Genomic DNA, 27,392 nt, shown 5'->3' on the forward strand with positions numbered 1-27,392 from the left:
GCGCTTCTTTCGGTTGCACGGTATATGTAATAAACAGCCGTGTTAGCTTTTTATTAGTATTTGTGTTTTCTGCGTGCATTATTGCATAAAAGTAAAAAAAAAGAACGATCTTCAGAGATGTATTGTTTGTCGTAAAGCAGAATCTAACGTTAGCGACCTTTACGACCATGATGTGACATCACTGTCGTGACGTTGGAGGATGTGTCGGTAAATAAAGGTTTAGCTTTGACTGGTAATATTAAAACGGCTACTGGTTGTGCCTTTTTTGATATTTAAAGGTTGTTGACTGTATACGAGATAATTGAATAATAGAGCATGGTCATGGGTGTCGGTTGAAAGCAAGCTAGCTTTGTGCTGTTAGCTATATTCCTATATGTTGTACAGAGCTCTTTAGCTCAATGTTAGCTCAACGCTAACGCTGGTAACTGTTAGAGCTGGAAATTTATTCACTGATACGTGTAAGACAACCGTATATGTAATAAATTACAAACTAAAGTGCGTTTGGAATCAGTTTATCGTCTTCAGCACTGAAAACAAGATACAATGTCAGCTCAAAAAGACTGCGAGTTTTTGGTAAAGAGAGCCCGGGAGCTGGTCTCTGATGATCCCTGTGCGGCTAAAGCCTGGCTCATAACTGCCAGGACACTTTACCCTGCAGACTTCAACATACAGGTATGTATGTACAATCATTTTTCAGCTGCTTATAGTCAAACCACCTGAGTTATATACATTACTCTTAATGTATCAGTCAAGCATTGTCACGTGTTTGAAATGTATGGATCCACTTCTGAATCTATTATTAAAATCTGGTTGACATGTTTTCACAGTATGAAATGTACATCATTGAACGCAATGCAGAGAGGACAACTTCGGCAGGACGACTGCTGTATGACATGTGAGTTGCAGTGCACTAACTCTGTGATACAGCGGTGCTAGAAAAGAGAAGTTAGAAAATGTTAGAAAATATATTCCTTTTTTAAAACTGTACAGTTCACTAAGTACCTTTTTTTTATAGTTCAAGAGCCATATATTTAAGCATAAAACACACTACTACCATACATAAATTAATCTTAATGTCCTTCACTCAATCTGATGTTACCATTTGCCCTCCATTTACATTTACAACTGGGCATTCTTGCAAATGAGGATACATCAAAACTTTCTTCCCCTTGTTGGTAATTAAATATTGAATAAACAGATTCTTTTCACCTGAAACATTAAAATTGCTTTTATTTTCTCACAAATTGTGCAGTACTTTGTCAGCTGACAAGGAGAACTTGCAGAGTGCAGTTTTTACATGCACAATATAGACATTTCTTTTTATTTGTTTATTTGTTTATTTTAGCATTTCTACACCTTACACAAGACATTTTAGTGTAGAGTCTGAGCTAACAGTTGCCAATGATTTGTCCATTCTTTAGGTTTATTAACTTTCCAGATCAGCCCATTGTTTGGCGGGAGATCAGCGTCATCACAGCTGCCCTGCGCAGTGACTCTCAGGACAAACATGCACAGTTTCTACGAGGTGGGAGACGTTTTACTGCCTTGTTATTCCATGCATACGCTAGTAAACATTATAGCAGTTGTTCACAACTAGTCCATCCACGAGCTCCATATTTCTCCTTATTCATTAGTTCAAGGTCCACACATTAGATAATGGACCACATTTTCAATTTTACTTCACACAATGCAAACAAATTGGCTTAAAACACCAGAAAAAACATTTTGCAAGAATAAGCAGGAACAGAATTTCAAAATACAAGCTCCTCGCTGAAATTCACTGGAATTCAAAATAAATTGTATTTTTTTACAAACTCGCCACATTCACAATCCACTTGCAGTCCATTCAGAATGGGCCTGTGACCCACTTAAATACCATGACCAAGGAGTTGGGAACCACTGCTTTACAGCATCCCTACTGTCAGGAGTATGACATGTGGGTGGAACAGTGGATACATTTTTATTTTTTTGATTTGTGTGGTTTGCCTCACGCAGGGCTTTTTGAAACGCTGCCTGGCCGTGTGCAGTGTGAGATGCTGCTGAAAGCCACAGAGCAGTGTTTCAACACTTTGGAAAAGGCAGAGATGCTTCTTCTTCTTCTAAAGCGCTTTCCAGAGTCTGTGGTCCAACACGGGGTACGTAACGATAGCCTAACTCTTGTGAGCTGACAGTTGTATTTCGGGTAAATGGCACTAAAACAGTCACTGGTAATATTCTGCTGTATGTTTAGGTCAATCTAGGAGAAACCCTGTTGGAGGCAGAGGCATCAGAGAATGTCGAGACTCCTGTCAACTGCTTCAGAAAACTTTTTGGTGAGTGAAACACTTCCTAGAAAACTTTTTTTTATGCAGAACAACTTGCTATGGCTTTAGCAGTAATTCTTTGTTATGTTACAGTGTGTGATGTCCTTCCATTGGTCATAAACAACATGGACATGCGCTTGCCGGCCAGCCTGATGCAGAAGTACATGCTGAAAGCAGCTGAGTTCTACATAAGCTATGTTACCCGTGGACCCTCTCCTGATGTACAAATACAGGGTAAAGCTGCACTGTGAAGATGTTCCACTTTCCTTTTCTCTTAGGGCTAACCAAGTTGGTCGCTTTAATCCTCAAAATGTTGAAGGATCTGTCCCCATATTTGTTCTATTCACTGACATTTTCTTTTGGTATTTATTTCAGGCTCTCAAGAAGGTGGGTCTCTAAAGTCACCCACTGTGTCGCGTGCCTCCCAGCGTTATGTGATTGACGGCCTTTCAGAAAAGTCATCAGTGGTAGCAGAACCTTGGGAGAGGCTGTTGGATATCCTCGCTGTGGTTGGAGCACGCTGCGAGTGGCAGGGAGACAAGGGACAGAGGTAGTTTGTTTGTCAACATGTCAGCCAGTACTGTGTTTCAGGTGACTGGAAATATACAATCCTTTATTAGATACACCATGCCTAAATTAATGTAGTCTAGTACAAACAGCCATGCAATAAATGCTGCATTCACGAAGGCCAAAATATTAACTTTAAGGATTCTTCCATGTATCTGGCTCATCATATGCATCATATTTAATATGCTGTTGTAAAATCAAAATGTGTTGGAGTAAAACTCTGATATGTCCCTATGAGATGTAGTGGAACAAAAGTGTAATGCAGCAGCAAAATTAAAAACTCAAGTGAAGTACAAGTGCCTTAAAACTGTACTTAACCTTTTAAAAAGCTAGACAAATTTGCTTGATTTCTTTTAAAACATGGGAAGAAGGCTATGAACAACAAAAGAAATGACCCCAAAGTTAGCAAGAAATTAAGTAAAAAGTACAAGAAAATATTCTGAAAATCAGAAAAGAAAGAAATAAAAAGGGGGAAAAAAGAAAGTTTAAAAATTGAACAAATAAAATATCTTAGAAAGTGCTAAAAAAGTATAATAATTCTGTTATATAAATTTAAATATGTTATTATGATAATTCTAAATATAGTTTTCCTTAGCTTTTCTATTTGCAATTTTTGGAATATTTCTTAGTATGTTGCTAATTGCCTTTCCCCCATGTTTCTGAATTTAAATACTTGTGCCGTGCACTGAAAGCAGCATAAAGAAAGTGAAGAAGCTCCAGGTTTTAAAGGGTTAAACAATATTTGTATTCAAAGCAGTACTTTAGTAACGGTAAGAAGTATTGTCAGTATGTTGTAGTTAAAGTACCAAAAGTAAATTAACTTGTTTTGTAGTATTATGCCCCCTGTGACTGCTATAATATTTAAATACAGTAGTTTAATAAATGTACTAAGTTACTTATAACTACTGGTCAAGAGATCTGCAAAATTGAGAGGCAGACGGAAAGAGATCGTTTGGATCACTTATATTTCTTCCACTATTACAGTTGTTATATACATATGAGTAGCACTGACCATTTGAATGTGGGTATAAATGGGGTTTTTTTTAATGTAGTTTTCCTTTTTTTTGTGTGTGTGCACTTTATGCTCTAGGAGTTATGTGGACATGCTGCTGCGAGTGAAGGAGCTGTGTCGCTACCTGCCTGGTCTAGAAGGAGACACAAGGTCCCGCTGCTGCAGTCAAGTGGTCATCTGTGCTGCACTCGTCCTCTTCCGCAGCGCCTTTCTGTACGTCTCAGCAGTACAGCCTTCACTGTTCCAGGGTCAGTCTCTATCTGTGTTTGGTTATAACACTCTAGTTCTTCTGGATGTGCATTTCTGTTGTCGTTTCATTAAAAGGTTAAAAGTTTGAATGATGGTTTTATGTTTGGCAGGTGTGAACGCATTGACTTCGTGGCCTTGGATCCTCGTAGAGGATCTGAGCTCAGTGTATAATGATGTGGAGTTGGAAAGAGGAGCTGTGAAACATGCACATAAGAAACGCAAACTGGCAGATGGGAGAGAGAAGACGATGGTGAGGACGGATCAGAAATCATTAAGGTGTTTCTAGCCATGGAGGACTGGCATGGTTGTTTTGTACATGTTCTTGAATAGGTTTTTGTGTGCCTATAGTGTGTCTGTTTTATTGGCTTTTTTTTGTTACTCTTTGTGTGTGCATGTCATTGTAGAGCTCAGATGATGAGGAAGGGTTGGGAAAAGGTCGCGGCCGACATATTATAGTGAACAAGAGTGAGATGCCCAGCTGGTCAGAGACTCTGGAGAGCTTTCGCACAGCGAGGGAAAGCTGGGACCTTCTGCACTCGCACGACGGCCTGGAAACTGGTAACACCTCTTCTCTTCATATGTGTTTACTCACCCAGACAGGGTCCAGTATTTCCAATCAAATGTCATAAATTGTCAATCACAGCAGCTGCTTTATGGCTTTAAAAAGCTCTATTCATCTTTCATTAACTTACTTTGAGGAGAGATAAAGGAAAAAAAGTCTTAATCATTTGTTTTTGTGAACATTTTAACAGAGTTCAAGAAGATCTGCGCCTCTTGGAAGACGGACAGCTGGCTGTGGTTCAGAATATTTCTCACTGACATGATCATATACCAGGCAAGAACCAGTTAATGACATTTTTGTCGTATTTTATCAGTGTACAGTATGCAGTAATTGGAGGAGCAGCAAAGAATATGATATAGGAATACATATGTCATAATTTTTCCCGTATTTAAAGAATGAGTCAGATAGATGTTTTCTAACATAATACAACTAATGACAACAAATGAATTAAACTGAGGGAAATCGAATAAAATTCATACAATAAATAGGTTTTACTTTTTATAAGATACCTGTCAAATTATTTTTATTATTTTATACCATGTCAAAATAAATATTTTCCATGTGTCCATGAGTTGCTTGTTACCGTGTGTCTGTCTGTGTCCAGGGACAGTACCGTAAGGCCCTCTCCAGCCTGCACCAGATGGCTGCAGTGCAGCAGCCTCAGGCTGGGCAGCAGAGCCCCTCAGGACAGGGCAGTCTGGAGCACCACAGGGCCCTCATACAGCAGGCATCCTGCCACTACGCGCTGGGAGAATACAGGGTACACACACACACACACACACACACACACACACTCTTATATATCAGGTTGGTAGGTGTTAGGAGACGTGTATAGAAATACAGGTTGCATGTCTTTTCATTCTTTCATCTCTTTTCCATTTCTCCATATTCTGAATGCACAATTGGCTCAAATATATTATGTTAAACTGTTCTCTTGAGCAGTAATTGTTAAATCTGCAAGGATTAACCAATTAGTTGTCAAATTTTACATTTATTTGGGTTACAATTAATTGGGTTGAGTTGAGTATGTTTTATGGAAAAAGGTCAACATTCTGATTACAGCTTATTAATGTAAATACTTCACTGTCTCTTTATTCCTCTACATATGTACTGTTTTTGGGTTGTAAACCAAAAAAGACATTTGAGATATATATCTGTCAAAATAAATATTTTCCATGTGTCCATGAGTTGCTTGTTACCGTGTGTCTGTCTGTGTCCAGGGACAGTACCGTAAGGCCCTCTCCAGCCTGCACCAGATGGCTGCAGTGCAGCAGCCTCAGGCTGGGCAGCAGAGCCCCTCAGGACAGGGCAGTCTGGAGCACCACAGGGCCCTCATACAGCAGGCATCCTGCCACTACGCGCTGGGAGAATACAGGGTACACACACACACACACACACACACACACACACTCTTATATATCAGGTTGGTAGGTGTTAGGAGACGTGTATAGAAATACAGGTTGCATGTCTTTTCATTCTTTCATCTCTTTTCCATTTCTCCATATTCTGAATGCACAATTGGCTCAAATATATTATGTTAAACTGTTCTCTTGAGCAGTAATTGTTAAATCTGCAAGGATTAACCAATTAGTTGTCAAATTTTACATTTATTTGGGTTACAATTAATTGGGTTGAGTTGAGTATGTTTTATGGAAAAAGGTCAACATTCTGATTACAGCTTATTAATGTAAATACTTCACTGTCTCTTTATTCCTCTACATATGTACTGTTTTTGGGTTGTAAACCAAAAAAGACATTTGAGGATATTTTCTTGGGCTTGTAAAACACTGATCAACATTTTCACTTTTTTGACATTTTAAAGATCAAAACATCAACCAATTATTTTTGGTTATTTTCCAAATTCCAAATGTTTTCAAATGGTTCTGGGTGCTTTATATCTATTGTGTCTATTTGTTTTATTGTATTGTTGTTAAAAATACAAAAGCCACAAAAAATATATTTGCAAAAAAGGAGATTAAACAATCAATTGAGAAAGTAACAGATTAATTTATTAATGACAAATTAATCGACAAAAAATACATAAATAATTTTTTGCAGCCCTTGTAATTGTTGAACCTTTTGCATCCTGTTTAAATTGATTTAACATCTCTGTTATTTAATGCTACTTCTATAGATATGAGTTGCTCTAATCTAGTTTACGCTGTTGTCTTTATGTATTTCACTGTTACATACACAGGAAGGTGTTTTGCTTTCAACATATTCAAACATCAGCTAAAGTTAAAGCTATTATACAAAAACATAATGCTCTGTGTGCCATACAGGACTGCATTATATTTAGAGACATGTTCTGCACTGCACATGTTTCTGAATAGGAAAGACAAAAAAATGTAGTCGTAAAAGTACCTATCAGTATGTAGTTCAGTTCAACACCACAGCACGCTACAACCTCGATAATAAACATAATTGAATTCACACATTCCCGACAATGTCAACAAAAAGTGAACAATTAGTAACTTTGTTGTGGTAGAATTTAATTTTAAAATGTGCAGGTGAAGCTAATCAACTTGCCACCAGGTGTATATTTATCATTTGAACCATTCTAACTGGCCAACATGTGATTATTTTGACCCGAAACTTCCTCATTTATCAAACATTTTGAACATGCAGACCTTTATTATGTAGCATTATTTGGCATGTATACCTATCCCACTTTTGTATGGTCACCAACAGTTTTTAGAAAAGATTTTGGCCCAAAGCAGCAATAAGATATCCAAAATGTACATGTACAGCATTTGTTTGTACAGAAATCGTGTATAATAGCCTGAGTCTTGTGATGCATGTATAGTACTGTATGTGTCATTCAGCTGGCCTGTGAGAAGCTGCTTGATGTCGTTGGTGGTCTGGTGCCACCGACCCAAGAATCAACAAAGACCCCAGAGGATCAGGGTAGAGTCAAGACCAAAACGAGGAAAGGTAAACACTTCCTGCTTCCTGGTTCTGACCTGTGAATAGCTACGAACTCATTTTAAAATATCTAATATACCTTTTATATATAGCGCAAAATTATTTCATATTTTTGACAAAATGTACTTAGTGGTGTCGTGTGGGTCTGTATGTTGGCAGATTAACCGCTTGTTCTCTCCTGCTCTATCCATATTAATGAGAAATAACTGATTTAGTTTAAACTGCTTTTGTCCTTGATGCTGAAATCATTAGGACTCCATTTATGATGTGATAGAAAAATATGTAACCATGAATCTACATCCGTGACTAAATTATGCAGTGACCAAATTCACTCATTCATATCTAGGTAATGACCTGAGGTTGCTTCCCTGCACGAGCAAAGCTGTGTTGCCTTTCTGTCTCCAGCTGATGCTGTCCTGCTTCAAGGTACTTTAAATATTTACGTCTCTGTAAATGCATTTAGAGGTTGAAGTTTATGTTTTTTTTTAGTTGGGACTTTGATAAAATGAGCATTATTTGTGGTTTTTGAGACTAGTTAGATATTAAACCTTGTACAATCAATTTTTTTCCTCCTTTAATTCTGATTTCTGACTTTCACTTTTTTCATTTTGTGCATTCAGCTCCGTGCCTTCACAGACAGTCGTGACGACCTGTCCCTCGGTCATGTGGTGGTGCTTCTGCAGCATGACTGGCCGCAGGGTGAAATGCTGTTTTTAAAGGCAGTGGATAAGATCTGTCAGCAAGGCAGTTTCCAGTATGAGAATTTCTTCAACTATGTCACCAGTATCCTTTTTCAGTCACTACTCACACATCAACAAAACAGAGGCAAAGTCTCAAAAAAAATCTGTATGGTAGTTCATGGTGAGAGACATATGATTTTTTTTATCCTGTTTGAACATGAATAACACATGATTTGTGTGTCAGTCTTTGATGAAAAAATTGAATTGACATGTACCAAAAGTTATTAGTTTATAGGCCCACCCACTAACATGGGAAAAGGTGTATGACCTGTATTGCAACAAGCCACCAGGGGGCGATCCAGATGTTTTGGCTTCACTTTTGGGGAGCTGTTATGTCGTCCATCTTTAGTCAGTTGTTTTCACCTCTTTTTGTACTGTAGAGCCCGGTACGAATAGATTGGCAATTATGGTTATTGTGGTTACCATTGTGTGTATCTTAGTTTCCATAAGCTCATGATTTTTGTCAGACATCGACATGCTGGAGGAGTTTGCATACCTGCGTACTCCAGAGGGGGGGAGGATTCAACTGGAGCTGCTGCCCAATCAGGGAATGTTGATCAAGTAAGCACCTCCCTTTTAGAAATGGCTCAGTTTGCATCGTGACTCTGCGCACCCCTGTTCTGTTGCTGTTTTAAAGAGATCAGTGATATATATATATTGATGATCTAAGTAGACATGGCCTGTGGGGAATATTGTACTCTGAATTGAAACTGCTGTAAGTGGAGCAAGGAGAAAGGGTTTATGATTAAAATAAAGCCTCTGTCAAACTCCTTCACTCATTGCAGTAGAAGTAAAGACGCTTGAATGCACCATCACTGACAGAGTTGTTGAATGTTGCTGTCCCTCAGGAACCCTAGTCCCGCCCTGGGGGTGGAGTTAAATACCCTTCTGCTACAAGGGGTGCAGACGATGGACAGGTACCCCAGGCCCCTCCTCCCACAGTCCCATCCCTCCCCACACCAGTCACCCTTCCTTCATTCCCAACTTCAAGGCTTGTCATCCCCCCAGTTTTGATTTGGGCCTGTCATTTTACATCAAGAGTTAGTTTGATTTCCTGTTGGCGTTTGTTTATTTGAGCCATTGCTCGTCTTTCTGTGGTCATCACGTTGTCGTTGTTATTTGAGGATGATGTTGGTCTTGTTGTGCGGTCAATTTAGTTTTTTGCCTTTTCATAACACTTGATCTCATTTCATTTGTGGACATGTTTTATGTGGTTTTGTATTTACGATACTGAAACTTGTGTTGACTGGCTGATTTCTGTATGTAAGAACAAAAGTAACATGTCATTTTCATGATTTTTGTCTGTATTGCTTTGATCTCAAATCAACTCATAATAATACATTATCATACAGTATGTATGTTTGTGTTTACTTTTTTATCTTTGTATTTTTTTCAGACACCACACAGTGACTCGTGGAATCACCAAAGGAGTGAAGGAGGACTTCCGTCTGGCGATGGAGAGGCAGGTGTCGCGCTGTGGAGAAAACCTGTTCAGCGTTCTTCACCGTTTCTGCATCAACGAGAAAATCATCATCATCCAGTCTCTTCCTTGACACCAGCCTGCAACATTTGAACCTTTTCATAGTTGATATTCCAGGTACAGTTTGAATGCAGCTGGACTGACTTTATGACCCCGACACAGAGCACATTTCTAGCTCTCTGGTCTTTATTATCATCCTTTATCACTGAACTAAAAAAAGAATCTGTCTCCTTGCCTTAAAAGTGGATCTCTCTTGTTAGAGAGTTGGAGATGATTCTGGTTTTCTGAGTACAGAGTGCTTATGTGGTTTCCATAGTATGTGTGTAGTTTTCTTCTCAACATGTGCTTAACCACATTTGAAGTGGTTTAATCATACTGTGACATTTTGTGGGAGTTGACAAAAGAATTAAGTGCATTTTTGATATTCTCGGGTAAAGTTTATTGTTTTTGTTACAAACTTGAAGTGTTGGTTGATATAAATGTTTCCATTAAATTGCCTCTTAATGGATTACAGAAGTTGCCATGTATGATTTAAATCTTAGAAACCTACAAAACATCAGTTTACCTAATAGAGCAAGATAAAAAATCAGATACACAAAAAAAGCATGCTCATGTCTTAAGAAGGAATACACACACTTTTTCACTTCAGAGCCCCCACATGGGATTACTCTTACTGCGTTCCCTCTGCTCCCTTATGATCAATTCACACTTCTTCATCCCACTTCCTTTTTCTCTTTAAAGCTGTGGCTGGTAACCTTTATAAAAATAACTTTTTGGCCAAGGGTGGCATGTTGGTGTTGTGGTTAGCTGTGTCGCCTCAAGTGAGAGGGTTCCTTATCCAATCCGCTGACCGTGGCCCTCTGTGTTCTGCTCGTGTCAGGGTGGGTTTTCTCCAGCTTCATCCCACTAAACTGGCCACAGGTGTGGATGTGGAGGTCAGCTCGCTTAGGCTCCAGCAAAGTAACGCCCACTGGCTGAAGTAAAGCTTTCTTATTTCACAGCTAAACAATACACTGACATACTGTATGTTTCTGATAACATTTGAAGTGAGACATTGGCAACGCAGTGACAGAATCTTGATTTGTATTTGATCAGCGCTGCCTAGTTTGACAATTTGACTGCAGTTCATGAACTGTCATGGACATGATTGATAGCTGCATCAGAGACTCCTTGACTCTGATTGATGTTTTCCTTCAGCCGGGGTAGAAACTAGCAAATGCCATTTTCATAGAATTTTCTGTCTCTTGTTATACTGTGTTGACTTGTTGTAGTGACAGTTTCATCAAATATGCCAAACAGTTATTTTCATAAAGGTTACCAACTGTAGCTTTAAGTCTTTCTGTCACAGTTACTCCTCTAGTTCTGTCACCGGTGCGTTTGGCAGGTCCGTCTGTAGGGCCGCTCTGAGGTTAGCCCAGAACAGCCTGTGCTTGGCCCTGTCCTGAGGCCACTCCAAGTATGTGTGGCGGCCCATCATGGACTTCAGCTGGTAGTACTTGGAAGGGATCAGGTATTGAGGCAGAGGCTCGAGCAGTACGAGCACAATGCTGTCCGAGCCCCAAGTAAGGCGTTGGTGGCTGGCGAAGTACAGCTCATAGTGACACCATTCACTCTTGACGAAGTGAGCAGAGAGCACAAACACGGAGCGTCGGCTTTTCTCCACACAGGCGATGATGTTCTCAATAATTGTCTTTCCCGGCACAAAGTTTTTCACGTGGTGGCAGATTCTGAGCCCTCCTCCCTCAAGGTTGGGAAGGAGGGAATTGTGCACCCAATCTTCATCATGCTGGCTGTACGACACAAAAGCATGAAACTCAACGCCTGCCAGATCTTCAGGTCGAACATGTCGCATTCTGGCACGATGTTTGGCCCTGGTCCACTGCCAGATCATGCCCATATACCAGGGAACATCCAAAGAGTGACAAAGGGTCACAACTGCGATACTCACTAGCACTGCTGGGCACAAGATGGCAGCAGCTAGAAGGCCGACATTGCAGGAGATCTCTGGGATATAGGTTCCTTTCAAGGTGGAGTTTCTAACGGCCTCTGGGTAGCTACAGTTATAGTCCAACGGCCAGCTCAACAGTTCAATTCCTGTGTGACTGTTCTTTGTTTCAGACTTGACACCAAGATTTATGAAACTCTTCAGAGCGCAGGTGCAGGTGAAGGGGTTGTTACTGACATCCAGGGTTTTCAACTCGGGGCAGCTTTCCAGCTTGTTCACAGATGGGGCGTGAAGGGAATTTGACCTCAGCAGAAGCTCATTCAGTATGGGGAAACCATTACATACTGGCAGGTCCCGCAGCCTATTGCCGTTTAGATTCAGGGATGAAAGGTTCCCCAGTTTTAGGATGGATGATGGAATCACAGAAATCTGATTGTTCTTGAGATCCAGTTTTTCTGTTCCTTTTGGTAAACATCTGAAAACGGAGTCTGTCAGAACATTTGAAGACAGATCCATATTGGTGATGTTTGGCGGCCAGATGCATTCTCTCAGACCATCATAAGTCAGAGAGTTGAGGCTGAGGTTCAGATCTTGCAGGGACTTCATGTATTGCACACGCTGGCTCACAAACTGGAGGCTCTTCAGATTGTTGCCAACCAGAATCAGTTTCCTCACGTTACCCAGAGTCTTACATTCAAAAATCTCTTGAGTCGTCACTGTGGTGAAGATGGAGTCAAACAGAGCACAGTCAGAAAAGTCCAGTAGTTGGATTGAACTTTCCGACTTTGGACATGTCATGTATATGATAGAGGTCTGAACAATTGCTAAATGCTCCACTGGCAGGTTGATGAAAAAGTTGTACACAGCCTCCTGTGAAAACAAGAAAGACGTCACCACTGCCCTTGTGGCTGTGAAGGACTTCATCTGAGTTGTGTACGTCATAGCAGTATCAATCATGGGCAAATTGGAAATGGCCACATCGGAGGTGCTCAGATGGCTGATAGTTGTCTGCAGGACCACACTTACATAGTGAGTCAAGTCATTCCATTTGATTGATATGTTGGTGAGGTAAAGATGAGTTGTGAGGATTTTTTCCCTCATGCTCAACAGCTTACTCAGATCTTTGTAGCCATTTGTCAGATCCATCAACTCCACTTCAACAAAGAGTGACAGAGCATCACCAACCAGACCATGGTCCACTGTTTGATAACCAGCGAAGGCTATCTGAAGTCTTTGAGCTTGAACATCCCTCAGGCTGCCCGCTGTATAATTCAGTTTATCCTCTAGGGAAAGGGTCAATGTATATAGTTTCAGTTGAGCAATATTCTTAAAATCACCCACACCAATGTTTTGTGCTCCAAGTGCTAATCTCCTCAGTTTTACCAGAGAGCTGAACTCACTCCCCAGTGTCATCGTGAGAAAGTTGTTGCAGATCAGATTCAGCCCCAGAAGGTTCTCTGCATGGAGCAGGTACCGCTGACCCGACAGGTTCGTCAGCCTGTTGTGGGACAGGTCCAGATCCGTCAGGAGCGGCGTGTCAAGGAACGTCTCTGGATCGATGTCCTCCAAACGATTCCACGAAATGTTGAGAAACTTAAGGAGAGCTGTGTTTTTGAAGTCTCCTTTGTGAAGTTTCTGAATGTGGTTGCATGAGAGGTCTACAAACTCGGCTGTCTTTGGCAGGTCACTTGGGACAGAGGAGAGGTTTTTGGATGAGCGGTCTACAAAGTTGTCAGGGAGTAGACTGCACTGCTGGAGTCCCATCAGTATGACTGCTGCCAAGAGGGCAGCGGTCACAGGCCTCATTGTTCAACCTGCATAAAGGTAAGAAGATACTGTGTCATCGTTGATACATATGTTCAGTTTCTAGTTCATTAGGTACACCTGGCTGAAACTTTGGCTTGCTCCCGGTAAATGTTTTGTTCTTTACAATCAGTGCACTTCTTCCAATTAAAGCTCTGTGTAGTTGTCTTTTTGAGTGGAAGGATAACGTGCCAAAATGAAAAACAATGAATCGCCCTGATGAGCAGGAGTGCTATTTGCAGCTTGCTAACTCACAGATCTGTAGCTTGAAATCTACCACTTGTTGTCATCTGAACCACAGATGACCCACCTCAATTAATCTGATTGGACAACTGGAAAAATGTCAATGATGATGAGCATTTTCCACTTTTAAGTGATTTTTTTTTTTATTATTTTGAGGTGTGGCAGTCCTGCCAAAAAGTGAGACGATTGGCAATTTAAAAGCAGCAAACAAAATGCTTCATTGTCACTGAAAACAGTTACAAAATGATACCCCAGGCTGCTAAAAAGCAAACAGGGTTAATTTTGCAGTAATTAAGCTTGCTTTTTACAAGGCCACTAAAAGAATTAAATAATTTGACACAAGATATTTATAGATTAAATTGATTTCAAAATTATTTTATTTTCTCAATTAAGAAATAACAGCTTGCAGAATGCTGTAATTGACCAATCAGAGGTAAGTATTCAACAAAACCATGCAAGAAATACAGAAACATAACAAATGAAAACAGGATTGGCTTAAACATTAACTGTAGCATTATTAGTCTATGCACATCAGGCAATTAGTACCAATAACTTAAAATAAGAAACTGAGGCATATCAATATTATTTCAGCATAAGTGAATTCCTGAAATTCAGTTTTGTCTTTTGGTTTTGGTTTGCCACCACAAGATTTTCACTGGCCTCATCTGTCCAGCCCTATTAAAAATTTCTGGGGGCAGTACTGTGTTCATGCTCTTTGTAAACAATGTTGTTTGTGGTGCAGCTGAATTGTATAGCATCCAACAAACTGGAATGGACAAAACGGTCTGAAAACCCCAAAACTGAACATTATAACCTTCATGAGGGTGGGATGTAATCTTTTCTTTATCTGACTTGCCGTTTCCTCTACTTGGTCAATACAGGAAGTTTCTGTTTAACAATTACTTTCCTTCAAACATCATAAAGTTGGAATTACTTCTGCACCCTGACTCCCCGCAAGAAATGTAAACAGATATTAATTAGTAAAATCAATAGTCATGTTTTAAATACTAAATTGAGCAAATCCATGAACTTTTAATGCAAATTTTCAACCCTTGTTTTTTGCCTTTTCCACAATATTGCCTCTGTCTGTGTGTGTTGGCTTGTGTAATCTAACTATTCTGCTACTGTGCCATCTCATTCTAAATAGATCCAACAAATAAAACAAAATTTAAATGAAGTTAGCTCAAAATCCGACCACTACACAGCACATAGACAGACAAAAGAGTGCACTGACCTGTATTGAAATCAGATGGATTTTTCAGTTGAAGCAATGCTGATGTTTTTGATTTGTTGAGCTTTTAATCGATTGATTTGTTGCAGTCTATCATAGTTGAAGACTCTTCCAGTGGACAGTCTCAATAACAGTGGAAGGTATCTGAGTTCAGTCTATAAAATATCTCACAGAGATTCAAAACTACTAAATGCTGAAAAAAGAGCAACAAAGACAAAAACTGTTCTGATCGCAAGACAATAGTTGGCTGCTTCTGCTCTTCTCATATGTTTTTCTGACACAACCTCCGCTGATTTTACAGTGCATAATGAGAGGATATGGACATGGAAATGAAAGCAAGTGTCAGACCAATCACTTATCTGTTCTTAAATACATCCTCTTTTCACTTCCCTTTATTTACTGTAAAGAGCTTTTTCCCCTTCTCTTCCCTCATGATGAAATATAAGGGAGAGTGGAAGTATTTAAGGTCTTTTCAGTTATATTGATATAAATCAAATTAGTTTTAATTAACTTAGTGTTATTTTCCTGCTTTATTTAGTGGACTGTGTTGCCCACGTGTGCCCAAAGACTATATTTTATATGATAAGGAAAAATGAATTTATTCTAATCGGTCTAAATCAATGATATTCAACTCACTGCCTGGGCCAAATTCTGAGCTCAGAAAGTCTGCAAAACCTAGAAACTGTCCTCTGGCCTCATGTCATTTTGCAAAAGTGGTCCCTGGCCAAAGCAAGTTGAGTATTCCTGATCTAAACTCTTGAAATACTTCAGGCAAGTATCTAAAGCCGCGTTTCCACCGAACACTGTTGGTATAGTACCCTTAGAACTGTGCGTAGCCTGTACAGACATATGCGTAAACTGTAGATCTTTTTTGCTTTTCCATCGCAGACAGTACTCTCAATGTATGCAGAGTTACTGTGACGCAGATGGTTGCTGCGTCACTGCTCTGCCAAGCTCTTGCTGTATTTCCTTTTCAGTCATGATGCAGAGGAATATCTGTAGGATGCAATTAAAGGGTGCTACTGGTACCATCCACAACATAGAACAATGAAAATGCAAAAATGACTGGACAGCTTGGTGGAAAAGAGGCTTAACGCTACAACTTTGACATTTTTAGATCACACAAAAATCAAAAATCACCACTTTTATCAAAGTTAAAAAATAGGACCATTAAAAACATTGTATTTATTTAATGTTTTTTATACTCCATATGTGTGCATCTCTTTGATATCTAACTTATGTGATCATAGTTACCAAAACTCATTTTTCTCTTTGTAGTTTCTGAGATACAGCCTTTTTCGTATCATACTATATTTAGCTTTTGACCACACAGGACTTCTGTTTTTTTTCCTAAAATATTGTGAAATATATATATTTTAAAAATTCCAATCCAAAGACTAAGTCTAGTATGAGAAGAAAAACTCCCTTGTCAGCCAAACGGTTTGACAGATTTTGAGTTTTTCACATTTGTGCTTATGCAAGATCAGAGTGCCATTTGGAAATTCTAAATTTCAGTTACATACATAAATAGTTAATGTCGTTCCTCTGTTCAACATCTTATAAAGGAGACTTGACTTGATTTATTTACACAAAGAACTGACTGTCAAAAACATACCTTCCTATACACTACTAACAGTCCTCTTTACCATATAATGCGTACATCTGCAGGAATGACACATTTGAAAATGCACCTCCGTGTTTTCAGGCATCTTTTCTTCAGTATCATAGCGACCACACTGAGGTCAGTCCAGGCGATAAATGACCATTTCAGTTCAATTAACTTATCCCACCAACGCCTTAAAGCCAAGTGTATCCTGGGCAACTACACTGTTGAGGTGGTGTCACTGGTGTCACTCGCATGGTTTGATCAAATCTTAGAAGATCACTGTGAATGTGCTTAGCAGTTTCTCACCATAGGACAATGGAGAGCATCTTGTTGTTTTTCAGTTTTAGGCTGCACTACATTGCATCAGCCCTCCCCTCCCTTTTTCAATAACTGCCCTCAATATGTGCTAAACGTGTTAATCCACTAACTCAATATGTGCCCCTTAGGTGAAAGAAGGAACAAAAGTACAAATCAGCAGTAGTTCTTTGCCCACAGGCTTCTCAGAAGCGAGCGACAACTCAGGGATCAGATCGAATACACAGAGCTGAGACTTGAATTTGATCACTGAGACAACATTCTGAAATTATGCAGGCTAATTTATAAGCCAATCAAGTTTTGTTTTTTCCCTTTGTACAAATAAAGATCAGTGCAGTGAGAGAGAAAAAAGAGCATTTTAAGATCTTGAATTAGGATTGGTCTGAGACAAGAGAAAGGCTTTTTCTCAGGAGCTGAATTTAAGATGTATGCCATAATGGCCACATCTCACATTGATGTTAAATTGAGCTCAGTTAAGTCTGGGAGACAAAGGCTAGACAAAGATGAGATCTTATTTTCAATTTTCCTGCCTTCTGGGTTGTTAGGTTTCAGCACTAAAAGTCTGTATGTGTTAGTTGAAAACGGAGAGCACAATGTGAACTACTTCTTCGTTATGGCTCTAAGATCAGAGTACAAGCTAATTATTGACGCAAGAACCTTTTTACAGCAATCAACAGCATGTTTAGAGCTGTGTGTGTGTGTGTGTGTGTGTGTGTGTGTGTGTCCTCACAGGCATTCTCTGTAATACCCTTTAAAGTATTGTCCTTTCTTGTTAATTGTCCTTTTTTTGAGTTGGTAATGTAATTAAAGTGTTTTTAGAATTACAGGTAAATAATTCCCCTGAAACATCCAAAAGGGTATTGCAAGTGTGTGTGGCTATGAGTCAACCTTTGTATGTGAGGACATTATGGTGATGGGAGGGGCTGAGTGGGAGCACAAGTACACAGGGGAAGAGAAAGGGAACTTGAAGCAGGTTGTCAGATGGAAAATGAGGCACCTCGAAGCTTCTCCCTCTCCTGGATGTGATTGCTGTCCTGTCTCCTCCACCATAATGGGTCTCTTGTCCGTCTCAAGAGGATTCATGACATTGAATAGAACAATAGCTCTGACAGACACCAGCTACTTCCTTCAAGTGGATTTCTAGACAAATCAGTATGTTGACCCATCTTTCTCCTCCCACACTCTTACTCTCCCTCTTGTTGCTGGTGTGTGGTTGGAACAAGGCCGCCTGCTCTCTTGGGGATGGCGTGAAGATTTGGGAGCAGCCCAAGCCAGACATCGACGACCAGTCTTTCCTCTATGACATCTTCCCTTCGGGATTCCTCTGGGGCTCGGGGACGTCTGCCTTCCAGACAGAGGGAGCCTGGGATCAGGAGGGAAAAGGCACATCCATCTGGGACCATTTCACCCACTCCACTGTCACTGGTAATTTGGCAACAGAGACCGCCAATGTGGCTAGTGACAGCTACACTCACTGGGAAGAAGATGTGGAGGCCCTGGAGTATCTCGGTGTTAAATTGTACTCCTTTTCTCTCTCCTGGCCCAGACTCTTTCCTGATGGGAGTGCCCGAGGTCAGCCCAACACAGCTGCCGTGGAGCATTATAGCCGGCTCATAGAGAAACTTCTGAAAAAGAAAATTGAGCCCATCATCACCCTCCATCACTGGGACCTGCCGCAAGTCCTGCAGGATCGCTATGGAGGCTGGAGAAATGAGACAGTGGTGGGAATGTTTGAGGAGTATGCTACATTTTGTTTCCACACATTTGGGAATAGTGTCAAGTACTGGCTCACCATGCATAATCCATACCTGGTAGCTGTACAGGGCTATGGGACAGGTGTGCATGCTCCAGGAGAAACAGGGGGTCCCGCTGGCTCGCTCATTGTGGCCCACAACCTGATCAGGGTAAGTTAGGGTCAGTATATTTTACATGGGTCTGTGGCTGAGTATTGTTTGTGTAATGCATGAAGAATTTCTCTCATGATATTGACTGTCTGTAAACTTTGAACTGCAGCAGCTGTATCAGTTTATGATGGTTTAGTGAATGTTTGCATCTTCAAGACAGTGACGCAAGAACAGACTGCACCAATAGTTTGTTGCAATAGAATTCAATTAAAAAAGTTAGTGAAGATTGATTTATGGCATTGTAATATATAACTGGTGAAAAGCCTTGGCACTCACTTTTAATTTTATCTCACTGATGACCAGCTGCTAATATTTTATTTTGACAGGTTTGTGATCAGTAAACAGGACACTTAAAGAGACATTGAGGTCAAAGTCCACCACATCAGCACTTCAGTGCTGGAGCGAAACAGTGTGTGACAGGAAGTCATGGAGATATGCCTCATTAATACTCACTTACGTTTATGCAGCCTAGCGCAGATGTTATGCAGACAGCTAATGTCACACAGATAGTGTGAGCAAATAGAGATTCTCTGATGCGTGAAAGATTGCTTTTATGATTGCTATATTACTTGGTTATTACATGGTTAAAGGTATATTACATGCTTTACAACTTATTTAGTTGTAAATTTTATATTTTGTAGAAATAGGTTTAATTAGGACAAAGGAACAAGTGATCGTTTTATTATCAGTTGGGGCATTTACAGTATGTTATGAATAACAAATTCAGATGATGGTGCAGCTGTGGGGGAGATTTGTGCTCTGTGAGTGCTTTAAAGTTTTGCAGTGTTTCACTTATTTCACAACAAATGTTTTGACTCGTCGAAGTAGAAAAAGCACAGTAACACTGACATTAGTAATATGAATGATGGCTCTGTTCTGTTCAACTGACAGTTAGCCAGCATGCACAATAGAGTGCTTCAGGGATGATGTTTTTCTGTAGGCTGACATGGAAGGTAGCTACACCCTGGTTGCCTCGTCAAAAAGCCTATCCTTTGGATTTTGAATCATTGCAGACAAACCTTTTTTGTCATGGTTTGTTCAGCAAGATAATCTTCATGAATGAACCCAACTTTTACAATTTTTAAGCCTAAATCCAGTCACCAAAAGTAAAAAGTTGCATGATTTAACGCCACCACCAAGACAAGCTTTAAAGCCGTGTTTGGTGTGATAACGTTCTCTAGTCCCACTGAGCCCCATGTTAGCAACCGGCTTTTTTTGAGGCACAAAAAATCTTCAAAATTCACAACCGTTGTATATTCTGATGTATTTTATGTTGCTGAACAACACTTCAGCTTGTGTTAATCACAGACCTTATTTCAGGCATCTAACAAAAAAACAACAAACAAACAAAACCTATTATCTTCAGGACGAGGGCACCGGTTGTGCTGAAATGCTAACTCATTTCCATGTTTTAGGACTCATTCCTGCAGCAATCGACACCAGGACCCTGAAACTAACACTAAATGCAATTCAGCCATCATTCATTTGATTGTTTACACCTGTGCTTTTCCTAATGTGACACGTATGTCGTCTGTGGAAAATACATATTGTAATATTGTGTTTTTATCTGCAGCACAGATATAACAATGTGTCTGCTGTAATTTTCAGGCACACGCCAAAGCATGGCATGCCTACAACACCCACTTCCGTCCAGCTCAGAGGGGTAAAGTATCCATTGTTCTTGGATCCCACTGGGTTGAACCTCAAAGACGCCAAGCCACAGCTGCTAATGTCGAGCTTTGCCAGCATTCAGTAGAGGCCGTGCTTGGCTGGTTTGCCAGCCCCATTTTCGGTGATGGTGACTACCCAGTCTCTTTAAAAATCAAGCATGGGGCCCTCATGCCTACATTCTCTCACAAGGAGAAGCTCTGGGTGCAGAAAACAGCTGACTTTTTTGCTCTGTCCTTCGGGCCTAATAACCTCCGTCTGGGCCGGGGCCTGGTCCAGTATGGGCAGACTGTGACCCCAGATCTGAGGCGCTTACTGGGCTGGATAAAGCTGGAGTATGGGGACCCGAAGGTGCTGGTGACTGAAGGCGGCTGGTTTTCTGAAGCCAGTGTGGGAAAGGAGGACACAGTGGCCATTTACCTGATGAAGAGGTTTATCAACCAAGTCCTGCAGGGTAAGAGCAAACAAATAAAATGTAGACAGTGTAATAAAATCAGCACTTAGTATCGCTGTGTTTTCCTTTACAGCAATCAAGTTTGATGGTGTGCAGGTGATAGGATACTCTGCCTGGTCACTGGTGGATGGATTTGAGTGGAATTATGGCTACACTGTAAGGCGAGGTCTTTTTTACATCGACTTCAACCAACCAAACCGAAGCAGGACCCCCAAGACCACTGCTCAGTATTATAAACGTGTTGTTGCTGACAATGGTTTCCCTAGAGATGAAACCTCTAGAGAAATCAAAGGCCGTTTACCCTGCGAATTTCACTGGGGTATTGCTGACTCCACTTTACAGGTAAGAAAAACCTAGGAGGACAAGAAGGTGTTTTAAAAGCAAATAAAAAAAATAATTAATGGCTATATTTATGCTGATGTTCTTATATGTTTTTTGTTTTTGTTATTGTAGGTCCACTTCTACCCTTTCTCACCACAGTTTACCGACCCCCATTTGTACAGCTGGAACCTGACAGGAGACGGATCATTGCGTGCAGTCCCAGGGGTGGAGATGCGCACCAGAGGAGCCCAGTGCACCGACTACTTGGCCATCCGTGGTCATCTTCGCCTGTTTGCGTCCACTGGAGCATCTCACTACCGATTCGCTCTCAACTGGTCTCTGATTTTACCTGAGGGAGACCTCTCTAATGTGAACACTCAGGCTCTAAGGTACAAATACACAAACACACAAACATGGACAGTCTTCCCAAAGTCACCCTAGTTTGGTTAATTTTAGTTAAAATACACATATTCATCTGCCAAATGATCATTTGTATATCATTTACTCAGCACATGGTACGCTGAATTAAGGAAGAAAACTTCCTTTTTCTTGCATGCCTCCATGGTGAACAAACAATCCAAAAAAAGGAGAAAATTCTTGATGAATAGGGAACCTCTTTTGCAATAGCTAAACTATATCAAAACATCTGTTTACAAACTCTCAGACAAATCGTGCAGTATATATCCAAGTCTCATTTATCCAGTCATATGCTCAGTACTTTTCAAACATGTATTTTTGATAAAATCTCAACTAGCAACTTCTGCTTGAACTGTCTCATACACAGATGAGAATTATGTCTGCTCTGCTCATTAAACTGCTCGAGTTGTGTGACAGATTGTAAACAAGGTACAAGGTAGATATATTGTCATTTTTCCTTAACATGGTTTAAGAAGAAATGAAATTGAAGAGAAATGAAATTTTGCTGTTGTGAAACGTGGACCTCTCTTACTTCAGTTGATGAACGGTTTTCTACATTTAAGTCCACCTTTTAGGCATATGCGAAAACAACCTGTTCTCACACGAAACTTGTCAGATACCGCCACTTTGTCAGTGATTTCAGGGTAATACATGACACAAAGAGGCACCTTTTGCAATTATACGATACGCTCTGGGTGCATCAGTTGTTGAGGTGGCGGGCATTAACACTACTCGTCAAATACCACCCTGTTGTCAGAGGATTTCAGCATCAGACATGGACGCATGGAGGCTCCTTTCGCAGTGATATGACACGCCTCGGGCAAACGCCATCAGTAACTATGGTAGTATAAAGACAAAGTATGTCCCTATAGGTCAGGCGGGTGTAGAGGTGGATGGGTTCAACAAACCCTGCACTTTCACCCGGGAGCCAACTGCTCACTTTTAATGTGAATTTTTGTAGCTAAACTAGGTGTGTTTCCAAACTTAACCACATGCTTGTGTAGCTGAAGCCTAAGTAAATAAATGTAAAATGAAGTGTTTTACCTACGCTGTAAGTGTACGTTGGAAAAGACTGTATGCATATCACGGCAGAACATGAACATTTCTGTGAAAACTGAAGTATATTTTTGAAAAGACACAATGCAAATAACAAGCGTAAATAGACATGCGGTCCAGTGATGTCCAAAACAGAGGCAGCAGGGTACCCAGGATGTCATATTTAGACATGAAGGCCCTCTGACAAAGTGGTGTGAAAAACCTTTTCTACATGATTTTAAATTAACAGTGGGAATTATTCCATGTGATTCTATAATCCCGTTTCACATTGTTATTCCATCCAAAGGTACTACCGCTGCGTTCTGACTGAGCTCAAGAAGCTGGACCTGGAGGCTGTCGTTATTCTCTACTACCCCACACACAGAGCTGGGCTGGGCTTGCCTGAGCCACTTCATGCCTCTGGTGGTTGGCTCAACTACAGCACAGTGGTGGCCTTTCAGGAATATGCAGCTCTGTGCTACCAGCAGCTGGGGTCCTGGGTACCATACTGGATCACCGTCAATGAGCCAAACAGACTGGTGGATGTTTACTCCACTGGGAAAGAGAAGCATCAGGCAGCTCATAACCTTATTCTGGCTCACGCAAAAGCCTGGAGGCTGTATGAGAGGGAACACTCGGGTCAACAGAGAGCACGGGTGTCACTTGCGTTACATGCAGACTGGGTTGAACCTGCAAACCCCTTCCTGGACTCACATACGGCAGCAGCACAGAGATTCCTTTTGTTTGAGCTTGGGCGCTTCTTAGACCCATTGCTTGGGACTAGACATGAGGAGAAGCATCAAAAGGGGGACTACCCACAAGAAATGAAGACATATCTGGAGGAGCGGGCTCAAGAAAAAGGCCTCCCTGGATCTGCTCTTCCTAGCTTTACTGAGACTGAGAGCGAGGAGCTGAGAGGGACATTGAGTTTTATCGCACTGAATCATTTTACCACCCGCCTGGTCTCTCCATATCCCCACACACAGGCCAGTTTTCAGCAGAAAGAACCCCCTGATCATGGCTGTCTGATCCTTTCTGATCCCACCTGGCCTACCTCCAGTCTGGGGCAGGCTCTGGTACCCTGGGGCCTGCGGAAGATCCTGAACTGGGTCAGCCAGAGATATGGAGGGGCTCTGCCTATCATTGTGACAGCCAGTGGGGTTGATGACCAGGCTCCAGTGGAGGACAAACTCAGGCAACACTTTATCAGGAGTTACCTGCAGGAGGCCTTTAAAGGTGGGTGTGATGATGGCTTAAACTGGCTTTGGTAGTGTTGACAGAAATGTGATTTCGGGTCAGAGACTGGATTTAGATTTATAAAGCTGAAACTGTATAGTTTAGGCATCAGGTTTTAATAGAAATAATGTATTTTTAAATTATTTTTTTATTATTTTCAGCATTTTAAGTCTTTTTGTGGCTGTTTTTGTTTTTTACTTTTTCCCCTTATTTTCAGGTAATTTTTTAGGCCATGTCTTCTCACGTTGCTTGTTGCATTTTTCCCATGTTGGAAGAGTTCAAATCAATTTGTTTAGGATTCAGGGGGTTAACAATAATGACTAGGGGGAGAGTCTGTGGCATGACAGGGATTTCCCATTTAGGCTGGGGTTGCTGTGGTGATAAAGTGGCTCTAGCATGCTGACAGAGTTTTTCCTATGGTAGGTCATGCATTTCATATCCTACATCTCCATTAATGTGCCAACATGCAATCAGCTGTGGAAGTAACTAAATACATTTACTCAAGTATTCTACTTTAGTACAAATTTGAGGTATTTTACAATGTTACTTGCATGTATTTTACTTGAGTTTCCCCTTTTAATGCAGTTTGATTCTTTTGCTCCACTACATCTCAAAGGTAGATATTGTACTTTATACTCCACTACATTTGTGAAGCACTTTTAGTTGCTTTTCAGATTACAGTTTCTCATGCTTTTCTTGTCACCTGACAACAAGTAAAATGATTTTTTTTTCTGATAACATGAAGGCTGAAGTGTCAGATCAATCTCCTAAGAGAAGTTAGTAAACGTTTGAAGCAGGTTCTGAGCAAAGATTTTCACACCAAAAATTAAGTTGGCTGACAACCTGTTGAGTTTAGAGCATGGCCCCAAGAGACTTTTTTAAAAAGTCTAGCAGTGATACATGTGAATAATACATTTTGTTAATCATGTGAAGTGTGCCACAAAGGCTCCTTCATGGATTGAGAAAATCCTTCCGTTGCTCAGGCTGAATAAACTCTTAAAAACCCTCCTCATGCTGATCTCATGAAAAGTTGACTTTATAGAGATATGTGGTTCTCACAGGACAGTGACGCTGCAAATTATGTTTTACAATACAATGCTTTGCTGTATATTAAACTTCCCAAGAATGTATAAAGGAGTAAAAATGACTGAAACCTTAAACATCTACAGCAGTGAAATGCCTACTGTAGTGGAGTATTTTCACAGTGTGGTTTTAGCACTTTCACTTAACAAAAGGATCTGAATACTTCTTCCTACACTGCATGTTAAGTTCCTCTGCATGAATGTTCTGCGTGATCATTTTTCAGTAGGAACGAATTGGACCTCTGTTGTGCTCAGGATGTTGAGAAAGAGGCACAGATCCACACGCAATACATGTTTTATGACCATATTGCTTCCCACTATAAAAACGGACTTAATGAGAAACCATCAAGACCATAAAAAGAGAGAGGAGGGAAGAGAGAAACAGTACAGTGTTAATCATTTCAGTGTTCATACTTTGCCCTTAATGGCCCTCAGCTCACCTGTATATGCACTTGGCATTTACTCTTAATATTTGGGTGTTTTTATGATGGTAAAATAAAGTATATGTGGGATATTCATATCCAATTTGTCTCCAGCTCGCCAGTTAGATGGAGTCAACCTGCAGGGGTTCTACATGTGGAAACTACAAGATCAGCATGCCCCCCAGTTTGGCCTCTTCACCTCCACCCACCATCAATCCAAAGCCAAAGCCTCCATCGCTGTCTACAGAGAAATCATCGCTCGTGGCGGTTTCCCTGAGGATAACACCACGCAGACCTGCAGGTCTAGTGAGCTGCACGAACATTGCTCTGTATGTGCATGGATGTTCAACAACAAAGTCATGCTGGTCTTTGGAGGTTGCCTTCTTATAACAGCGTTAATGTTAACAGCACTTGTAGTCTTTGTCATTATCACCAAGAGAAACCAAACAAGAGGCCGGCGCAGGGGGGTGAACAGAAGGAAAAGAAGGAAAGGAGTCCCTGTTTGCTTGTGTCCACCTGTTAAATAGAACTGTAGAGACAAACTCTGTAATGAGTCGCAGACAAACTGTGTGTGCTTTATTGACAAAGCAGAGCAATAACTACAATTGTGTTTGATCCAGTAATGCTTGTGCCTGTGCTTGTGATATTGTGTGATCAGTGCACCAACAAATACTGTGTTCCTACAGTAAAACGACAGTGAGATTAACAGATTTGCTGAATGCTAAAGACTCGCATGTTATTAACAAAAGCTGAGAATTGATTTTGTCAGCTCTATTATATACTGTAAAGGAGAAGAAATGCTTTGACTTTACCTATGACCTCCATTATGGAGATAATGTGTCATTCTAGTATTGTTATTAACTCTTTTTCGGTGAGGATTATGTTGGGTGGATCAGACTAAAATGCATCTTTAATGTATTTTACGTGATTATTACAGATTTACTTGTAGATTGCACAAATCTTTCTCAGAACAAGTTTTTCAAATTTGTTTATAAGTGGTATCCACTTAATTCTGCGACGACCCCTAGGGTGTCATCTCTGTGTTGTTCATTCACCTGTCTGTGTGCTCTCTCTGCAGGCAGATGCTGGTTAAGGCAGCCTGAGAGGGCTCAGGTTATTTAAGCCCATGTGCAGCTGGTAGCTCACTTTCTGGCTGAACTTCCACTTCGCTGCTGCATTTTCCTGCAGCAAAAATGGAGACACGGTGTATAAGAGCAAAACCAATAAAAAAAAGCTGAGGAAACACAACCACACCAACGAGGAAAAGCAGCAGAGTGGAAGTTCAGCCAGCGAGTGAGCTACCAGCTGCACATGGACTTAAATAACCTGAGCACTTTTAGGTGTTCCCTCTTGCCCTGAAGAGCACAGGCCTGCAAGAAATCACACTGACATGTGAATTAACTGCACAGAAATGACACCCTGGGGGTCCTCACAATTCAAACACCAGACAAGATGTTTACTGTTGAACACACTGTGTGAATGTGCACGGGACAATGACTCCCCCTAGTGTCTTCGTTTGTAGCTCTGATGAAACACTGTGTAACACTTCTGTACAGTGAACGCTTGCATGTCAGTGTTTTGCAATGCCTGTGGACAATTGATATGATTTTGCATTTCACAGATTGACATGATTGTTGGTGGGGTTCACCTTATATTAGTCCAAGGATGTAACACATCTGGGTGATTGCATCTCCATCACTTTTAATCAGCAGCCTATCCTCTATATGTCTTTAATTGTTCTTCATTCATACCTGTCTAAGGATTTTACTCTCACTTAAGAGTGAAGGATTTTCTTTCAACTCATATTTGTCCTTATCTTTCTTTGAAAACATTGATTTGTGTGACTTGCATATGTGAGACAGACGGAGTTAA

General features: G+C 40.7%; 3 protein-coding genes across 3 annotated transcripts; 2 read left to right on the plus strand and 1 right to left on the minus strand.

Moving 5' to 3' along the window:
• The first annotated feature begins 181 nt into the window (after positions 1 to 181).
• ints10 (integrator complex subunit 10) lies at positions 182 to 10,055 on the plus strand. The gene is made up of 17 exons (XM_042492925.1): positions 182 to 672; positions 828 to 895; positions 1,422 to 1,525; positions 1,996 to 2,135; positions 2,231 to 2,312; positions 2,397 to 2,537; positions 2,679 to 2,853; positions 3,961 to 4,130; positions 4,242 to 4,381; positions 4,536 to 4,689; positions 4,884 to 4,966; positions 5,298 to 5,453; positions 7,519 to 7,627; positions 7,965 to 8,044; positions 8,239 to 8,401; positions 8,826 to 8,919; positions 9,755 to 10,055. The coding sequence occupies exons 1-17, from the start codon at positions 544 to 546 to the stop codon at positions 9,909 to 9,911; spliced, it is 2,145 nt and encodes a 714-aa protein (XP_042348859.1). The 5' UTR covers positions 182 to 543; the 3' UTR covers positions 9,912 to 10,055.
• A 198-nt stretch (positions 10,056 to 10,253) lies between these two features.
• Positions 10,254 to 15,319, minus strand: tlr1 (toll-like receptor 1). The gene is made up of 2 exons (XM_042492924.1): positions 15,064 to 15,319; positions 10,254 to 13,597 (listed from the first exon to the last, which is right to left on the minus strand). Exon 2 carries the CDS (start codon positions 13,587 to 13,589, stop codon positions 11,187 to 11,189), a length of 2,403 nt encoding a protein of 800 aa, XP_042348858.1. The 5' UTR covers positions 13,590 to 13,597; positions 15,064 to 15,319; the 3' UTR covers positions 10,254 to 11,186.
• A 2,753-nt stretch (positions 15,320 to 18,072) lies between these two features.
• klb (klotho beta) lies at positions 18,073 to 26,140 on the plus strand. Its single transcript, XM_042493752.1, has 6 exons — positions 18,073 to 18,885; positions 20,494 to 21,007; positions 21,081 to 21,349; positions 21,461 to 21,717; positions 23,088 to 24,016; positions 25,635 to 26,140. Exons 1-6 carry the CDS (start codon positions 18,136 to 18,138, stop codon positions 26,045 to 26,047), a joined length of 3,132 nt encoding a protein of 1,043 aa, XP_042349686.1. The 5' UTR covers positions 18,073 to 18,135; the 3' UTR covers positions 26,048 to 26,140.
• The last annotated feature ends 1,252 nt before the right edge of the window (positions 26,141 to 27,392 follow it).

This window comes from Plectropomus leopardus, chromosome 9, assembly GCF_008729295.1.
Source record: "Plectropomus leopardus isolate mb chromosome 9, YSFRI_Pleo_2.0, whole genome shotgun sequence".
NCBI lineage: Eukaryota > Metazoa > Chordata > Actinopteri > Perciformes > Serranidae > Plectropomus > Plectropomus leopardus.

Excerpts from the sequence above, each read along its gene's own strand:
- ints10 (XM_042492925.1), top strand. The coding sequence starts at position 544 with ATGTCAGCTCAAAAAGACTGCGAGTTTTTGGTAAAGAGAGCCCGGGAG. Across the intron at positions 2,313-2,396 it reads CTGCTTCAGAAAACTTTTTG|TGTGTGATGTCCTTCCATTG; the intron begins GTGAGTGAAACA and ends GTTATGTTACAG. Across the intron at positions 8,920-9,754 it reads AATCAGGGAATGTTGATCAA|ACACCACACAGTGACTCGTG; the intron begins GTAAGCACCTCC and ends TATTTTTTTCAG.
- tlr1 (XM_042492924.1), bottom strand. The coding sequence starts at position 13,589 with ATGAGGCCTGTGACCGCTGCCCTCTTGGCAGCAGTCATACTGATGGGA.
- klb (XM_042493752.1), top strand. The coding sequence starts at position 18,136 with ATGTTGACCCATCTTTCTCCTCCCACACTCTTACTCTCCCTCTTGTTG. Across the intron at positions 21,008-21,080 it reads TATCAACCAAGTCCTGCAGG|CAATCAAGTTTGATGGTGTG; the intron begins GTAAGAGCAAAC and ends TTTCCTTTACAG. Across the intron at positions 21,718-23,087 it reads GTGAACACTCAGGCTCTAAG|GTACTACCGCTGCGTTCTGA; the intron begins GTACAAATACAC and ends TTCCATCCAAAG.